Genomic DNA, 7964 nt, shown 5'->3' on the forward strand with positions numbered 1-7964 from the left:
TTGAGAAACGAACACTGTAGCAATGTACTACAGCAAGACGTTACAGCACTGTAAAGGAATATTTCACCCAAAAATGAAACTGCTGCCATTATTTACTCCCCCTCATGTTGTTCCAAACCTGTCTGCTGTTTTTATGTGGGGGTTTTTCTCACACAAAAGGAGAACTTTTGACAAATTTTCATGCAGCTGGTTTAATTAAATCAACAGTTCATCAAAATCCAAAAAGGACAAAAGGAAATTGTATTGCTGCTTTTGTGGACACTACGAACTGTCATTGCATGGACAAGAGCTGCGTAAAGATTCTTCAAAATGTCTCCTTTTGTGTTCCAAGAACAAAAGAATATATAGGTTTTGAATGTCATGAGAGTGAGTAAATAACAGCAACATTTTCATTCATTCATTCACTTTTCCTCCAACTACCTCATATACAGAGATATAATGAATAGATGACAGAAAATCAGTGTGTGTAAATCAAAGAATGAATCAGAATATGTAGAACGTGAGTCACACAAGACCGAACCGGATCCACTCTGACACCTAGTGGAAATGCAAAGCAACTGCCTGTAGTGTTATTCCATAGTCCATCGGAGAGTCAAATCCAAGTCAATTTATTGTCCTTTCTGTGCTGTCCGGTTGCAGCAATACAATGTTATAGGATATAATTGTATAGACAAACTGAAATAATTTTAAGGGCTTAAATAAAATATGTTATTTGAATTGTTTTATTACTCATTAGATAGTTTTAAAGAAACACTAGTGTAACACTAGTTGTGTTTTGTGTATGTTCAGGCTGAAGGTGGCTTTATAAGGGTTCAGGCTCCTCAGTTCTCGATGGTCTCGATGGCCGTACAGCTGACAGAGGATTTAAAGGCCTTAGATGTGCTGACACGCTTTCTCAGTCAAGAGAGGTGAACACACACACAAACACACATACACCTGGTATTAAGATGTGTTTCGGGTGATCCGATCACACGTGGTCCGCACTAAATACAGGTGTAACGGGCTGCAAAATGTTTTATGATCGGGTAACAAAAAGCACATACGGAGGTAGTAAAAAATGCATGTGACCTCATCCCTTTTGGTGTGTAAACATTAATCCGTCCTGTAAGTTCGCCTGTCAATTAACCGCTGTTTAAACTTTGCCGGTTATGAGCGGCTTTAAAAGGAAATAACCGTCCGATCAGAAACCTTTTATAAAGCGGATACACACTTGGGATGAGAACTTCACATATCTTCTTCAGTGTGTCTGAAATCAACATGCAGTGACTTATGAGAAGTGCACACATCTGAAGCTCAGTTAATACAAGTACTCCATGAAACAACAGAGTTCTCATCGTTTGTGCTTCAATTTCAACTGCATCTGGGAGAAAAAGTGTTTTTATTTGCTCTTTCTTTGTCTGTTCTGACTTTTTGGCAGTTTATTACATGCAGAAACACACTGACATAGTTATTGATGTATGTCGAGTTCCTCCCCTCCAAATCCGATCACAAGATGTCACGGGAGGCGTGACCAGGTGTAAACAGCGCTGTGTCTCACTGACCACTTTGTGATCGGATCACCCGAAACACATCTTGAATGGGGACATATCCTGAACTACACTCACCTAAAAGATTATTAGGAACACCTGTTCAATTTCTCATTAATGCAATTATCTAAATCAACCAATCACATGGCAGTTGCTTCAATGCATTTAGGGGTGTGGTCCTGGTCAAGACAATCTCCTGAACTCCAAACTGAATGTCAGAATGGGAAAGAAAGGTGATTTAAGCAATTTTGAGCATGGCATGGTTGTTGGTGCCAGACGGGCCGGTCTGAGTATTTCACAATCTGCTCAGTTACTGGGCTTTTCACACACAACCATTTCTAGGGTTTACAAAGAATGGTGTGAAAAGGGAAAAACATCCAGTATGCGGCAGTCCTGTGGGCGAAAATGCCTTGTTGATGCTAGAGGTCAGAGGAGAATGGGCCGACTGATTCAAGCTGATAGAAGAGCAACTTTGACTGAAATAACCACTCGTTACAACCGAGGTATGCAGCAAAGCATTTGTGAAGCTACAACACGCACAACCTTGAGGCGGATGGGCTACAACAGCAGAAGACCCCACCGGGTACCACTCATCTCCACTACAAATAGGAAAAAGAGGCTACAATTTGTAAGAGCTCACCAAAATTGGACAGTTGAAGACTGAAAAATGTTGCCTGGTCTGATGAGTCTCGATTTCTGTTGAGACATTCAGATGGTAGAGTCAGAATTTGGCGTAAACAGAATGAGAATATGGATCCATCATGCCTTGTTACCACTGTGCAGGCTGGTGGTGGTGGTGTAATGGTGTGGGGGATGTTTTCTTGGCACACTTTAGGCCCCTTAGTGCCAATTGGGCATCGTTTAAATGCCACGGCCTACCTGAGCATTGTTTCTGACCATGTCCATCCCTTTATGGCCACCATGTACCCATCCTCTGATGGCTACTTCCAGCAGGATAATGCACCATGTCACAAAGCTCGAATAATTTCAAATTGGTTTCTTGAACATGACACTGTACTAAAATGGCCCCCACAGTCACCAGATCTCAACCCAATAGAGCATCTTTGGGATGTGGTGGAACGGGAGCTTCGTGCCCTGGATGTGCATCCCACAAATCTCCATCAACTGCAAGATGCTATCCTATCAATATGGGCCAACATTTCTAAAGAATGCTTTCAGCACCTTGTTGAATCAATGCCACGTAGAATTAAGGCAGTTCTGAAGGCGAAAGGGGGTCAAACACAGTATTAGTATGGTGTTCCTAATAATCCTTTAGGTGAGTGTATATATAAACTTAAATAAAGCTGATTATATTATATTATGTAATGTCCATTTTTTGAACAGTATTTGCTTTATGGATTTATGGCATGAAAAAAAACTGATGATCCATGTTATCCAGAATGATTTGAGAATGTTCCAAACAGCGTCTTCTCTTCAGTATAGAGAAAAAAAAGATCTGCCCTTTTTGTTTCCCATCATAACTCCTAATCACAATTCCTTCAAATGTGCTTGTTTCCAAGTTTAACTGAACCACACACACACACACACACAAAAGAAAAACAATGAATGATAGCTTAAGCTTTTAGACCTCACTGTTGACATTACTTGAAGCACAATGACGCTCACAGTTATCTCCTTTGATGAGTGGAACATGTAGCCAATGAGAAGACGATTCCAACGACATGTGGGTTGCTCTATTTTCCTCACAGACGGTAAAGTTGATTCATGCTCAACAGAAACTCATCATTCTGCAGCATCCTGTGATGCATTTCGATTGTGACTATTTACTCATTTATTAATTTATGTGCAATAATGTATCATTCAAAAAATGGTTAGGTTACTTACAAGTGGGATGTGTTTAAGGACTTATAAGAGCTTTCTGTACCCCAAAGATTTAGTTACCCAAAAGGCCTTCTAAAGCCCCCAATTGGCCATTTTTGGAAATTCGTCTAGAAATAGGAGCCTCGTTTTTTTTTGTTCTTGCTCAACTTTGAAACATATAATATACACTTACCTAAAGGATTATTAGGAACACCATACTAATACTGTGTTTGACCCCCTTTCGCCTTCAGTACTGCCTTAATTCTACGTGGCATTGATTCAACAAGGTGCTGAAAGCATTCTTTAGAAATGTTGGCCCATATTGATAGGATAGCATCTTGCAGTTGATGGAGATTTGTGGGATGCACATCCAGGGCACGAAGCTCCCGTTCCACCACATCCCAAAGATGCTCTATTGGGTTGAGATCTGGTGACTGTGGGGGCCATTTTATTACAGTGAACTCATTGTCATGTTCAAGAAACCAATTTGAAATGATTCGAGCTTTGTGACATGGTGCATTATCCTGCTGGAAGTAGCCATCAGAGGATGGGTACATGGTGGCCATAAAGGGATGGACATGGTCAGAAACAATGCTCAGGTAGGCCGTGGCATTTAAACGATGCCCAATTGGCACTAAGGGGCCTAAAGTGTGCCAAGAAAACATCCCCACACCATTACACCACCACCACCAGCCTGCACAGTGGTAACAAGGCATGATGGATCCATATTCTCATTCTGTTTACGCCAAATTCTGACTCTACCATCTGAATGTCTCAACAGAAATCAAGACTCATCAGACCAGGAAACATTTTTCCAGTCTTCAACTGTCCAATTTTGGTGAGCTCTTGCAAATTGTAGCCTCTTTTTCCTATTTGTAGTGGAGATGAGTGGTACCTGGTGGGGTCTTCTGCTGTTGTAGCCCATCCGCCTCAAGGTTGTGCGTGTTGTGGCTTCACAAATGCTTTGCTGCATACCTCGGTTGTAACGAGTGGTTATTTCAGGCAAAGTTGCTCTTCTATCAGCTTGAATCAGTCGGCCCATTCTCCTCTGACCTCTAGCATCAACAAGGCATTTTCAGCCCACAGGACTGCCGCATACTGGATGTTTTTCCTTTTCACACCATTCTTTGTAAAACCTAGAAATGGTTGTGCGTGAACATCCCAGTAACTGAGCAGATTGTGAAATACTCAGACCGGCCCGTCTTGCACCAACAACCATGCCACGCTCAAAATTGCTTAAATCACCTTTCTTTCCCATTCTGACATTCAGTTTGGAGTTCAGGAGATTGTCTTGACCAGGACCACACCCCTAAATGCATTGAAGCAACTGCCATGTGATTGGTTGATTAGATAATTGCATTAATGAGAAATTGAACAGGTGTTCCTAATAATCCTTTAGGTGAGTGTAGTTTGAGACTTGTGGCTTTTCTGGGTTGCTCTGGCACATTTTATAATGAGATGTCATGTGCTAAACACTTGTGTGTTCCAGGTGTCTGTCGGTGAAAAGAGAAGATCTGTGTCTGTATGAGATGGGCGGGAACATTAGTGAGTATCTAATGAGTGTTACAGTAATTCAAGTAAATGTGCTGTGAACTGATGCCTGTGTGTTTGTGTAGAGGAGAGATGTTTGGATGAAGAGACGTACATCAAAGCTCTGCTGGAGCTCAACCCCACTGCAGAGTGGATCATTAAATCAGCCCAGCACTGACCACAACAAAACATGCCAATCACACCATGAACAAGAGGACAAACTCAAGATTAAAGGGAAAGCAGTTCTTTACTACTGTACGACCGTTCAGAGGCTACATGAACGATGGGAAGACATTTCATCTTCAGTTGTATAGTTGGTCCAGTCTTCTGCTGCTGCTCATATTAAAGCGAGCGACACAAGTCGCCCATCGACACTAGAAGACTGAACGCTTAACAGTAGTTTTAGATCAGATTGTTGAGTGGCAGTTTTAGGCGCTCCGTTTGTAGAAGACACCAAACAGCTGGAGTGTGATGGAAATAAGGGAAATTTGGCACTTGGTCATTGATCACATTTTGATGTTTCATTGCTTGCAAAGGAACGATTGTTTGATCAGTACAAGAATGAAACGCTAATGTTAGTGAACGTCTTGGTCACATTTCACCACAACACGAGTGAAGAAATGAAAAGAATACAAACAAGAAGTTATATATTGTAGAGACATTTTGTACATTTTGCCCAAATATAAATATTTTCATAATTAGTTTTTACTGCATTATAATAAAATACAATGATGTTTAAAATGAAATCAGCATAAAGACAAAACATTAAAAACTACCGTAATGTATAAGTACTTTACTATTTGAATACATGTTCTCATTGAGTTTATGATTTGTCAGATCAGAATGAGATTTGTTCTGCATTGTGGTGTTGAGAATTTGGGAGAACCGTCTTGAAAATAATGTTGCAAACAAAAAAAAATCTATTGATTTAAAAGATATTTTTTAATGTGTTTTTTATATAGTTATTTAGATATAAATATATATACATTATAAATGGGTCAATGACGTGAATCATGTTTTTGTGTTGCGTCTAATAAATTATTCAGAAATACATTAAAAATGCAATTCACACAAAATCAGTACGTGAATACACTTCTTCTATGATGAACATGTTTTCAGTTTCTGAGTTCAAAGTCATTTTGATATTTGTTCTGGCGCTTAAAGTCAAAAATGTGGTGCAACCGTCTGGAGACAGTAAAAGAAATTCAAGGTATCATTTAAAACTGAAATTCTTAAAAAAGAAATGTTGGCATGAGTTGAGTTGAATAATCTTTTATTATTATTTCTTTAAAACAAATGCAGTGAAACTATTTGATTGAAAATATATTTAATATTTCAAAAACTTTTGTCCGCCAAATCAAAGTCACGTGACACAAACAACATGTAGGTAGAAATGTTGTTGTCATGTGACACAAATCATAAAACAGAGAAGATCTCTTTAGACCCACAAGACTTCTTCACAAACCATCATTTTGTCAAATAGAAATAAATCTCAATATTTGAATGAAAATGCACATTTGGTTCAGGTCATTTAGTGCAACCATGAGAAAACCTCTTGATATTCTTACCTTGAAACAAACACTTGAAAAGTTCAATGATGAAGTTGTGTACACATGTATTCAATGTGCGAGGAAATTATTTGAATATCTTTTGATGGTTGCAGCACATGACATTTATAAAGTCATTAAATACAGTTTTGTACAAAATAATACAAAAGTTTTTCAACCAATTTGTGAAAACATCATGAACTCAAAGATTACTTGTCTATGAACTTGACTTTTTGAAATATTTCTCATTTTTGTCACCTCAGAATACCTTATTTGTTAATGACCCATATATAATTAACTATATACACACACACGTTTGAAACAATATCTGGTAACACTTTATAATAAGGTTGTACTTATTAACATAAGTTAACTACACCTAGTTAACATGAACTAAAAATGAACAATTTACTAAAACGTAAACTAATACGATTGAAAAATGTAAAGTTTCATACATGAACATTAATTCATTATTAACTAAGTATCAACTAACAATGAACAATTGTATTTTTACAAATGATCATTAACCAAGATTTGTTTAAATTTGATTTATGCTTTAAATATATTTTCATTGTTATTTCATGACACTTAATGCCTTTACTAATGTTAAATAATTGAACCTTATTGTAAAGTGTAAATTAAAATCTCAATGGAATGACTGAAATGTCTTGAGGTCCATCTGCTTTTCATCTTTTCTGCCTGAAACATTTCATTGTTGCAATCTCAGAAGCAATTCAATTCCTCAAGTCTGACTCTCACTGCCAGTTAAATAAAACAAGAACTGTTTGGCTGTTCCCGGCATCATGGACGCACTTTTTATGTTATGCAGTGTTTGGGGGGATGTTGTCATGATGGTTAAAGTCATGCTTGTTCTCATATACCGCCTATGTGATTGATGTGTTTTATTTTTATGACATCTATTCGCTTTTATGTTGTGCTGGAAACTGTGAACATGGCTGACGAGGACTGTTGTGTTTTATTGCTTCAGAAATGACCACTAAATGTTTTTGTAAATAAATGTTTCATTCCTCGTGTCTGTCTTGTATTGAGTCACTGATAATGCAGATGCTAATAATGTCAAACAAGCACAATCAGTTTGGGAAACGTGTCTTGTTTACTGGTAAAAACATCTAAACATCCTTACATTCTCTGACAGTCAATAATATCTTATCTTGGATCTTGAATTAAGTTTCTTTTTCTTACTTTACTGGCAATGTTTTGTATTGTTTAAAATATAAATCTAACAAAATGTAGTGAGGTTTACACTTCAAACATAAACCAAAAAAATCAAAGAAAACAATACAGATTAGATTTTTTAATGATTATTATTATTTTTACAGTAATTATAAGATGGAAGGTTGTGTGACTAGCTCACATGGTTATTTGTTAAATATATATAAAGCCTTTATTTTCTTATGGTTGATGTCATTTTTGGACACAAACAATTCTTCAACTTGTTTTTTTTCCTGACATTTGTGTGTTCATACAAGCCCAGTGTCAAATTGGGCTGGGTATTAATTCAGATTTCCCGATTTGATTT

General features: G+C 37.7%; 1 protein-coding gene across 1 annotated transcript in view; it reads left to right on the forward strand.

Annotated features, from left to right (window-relative positions):
- Nucleotides 1–7576, forward strand: part of LOC127624287 (rho GTPase-activating protein 18-like) — a 66313-nt gene extending 58737 nt beyond the window's left edge. Inside the window, exons 13-15 of the mRNA XM_052099041.1 lie at nt 790–908; nt 4837–4892; nt 4964–7576. Of these exons, the coding sequence (XP_051955001.1) occupies nt 790–908; nt 4837–4892; nt 4964–5055 (267 nt within the window). The 3' untranslated portion in view covers nt 5056–7576. The remainder of the gene's footprint in view (nt 1–789; nt 909–4836; nt 4893–4963) is intronic.
- The last annotated feature ends 388 nt before the right edge of the window (nt 7577–7964 follow it).

The sequence above is a fragment of the Xyrauchen texanus genome, chromosome 30 (genome assembly GCF_025860055.1).
Source record: "Xyrauchen texanus isolate HMW12.3.18 chromosome 30, RBS_HiC_50CHRs, whole genome shotgun sequence".
NCBI classification, from domain to species: Eukaryota; Metazoa; Chordata; class Actinopteri; order Cypriniformes; family Catostomidae; genus Xyrauchen; species Xyrauchen texanus.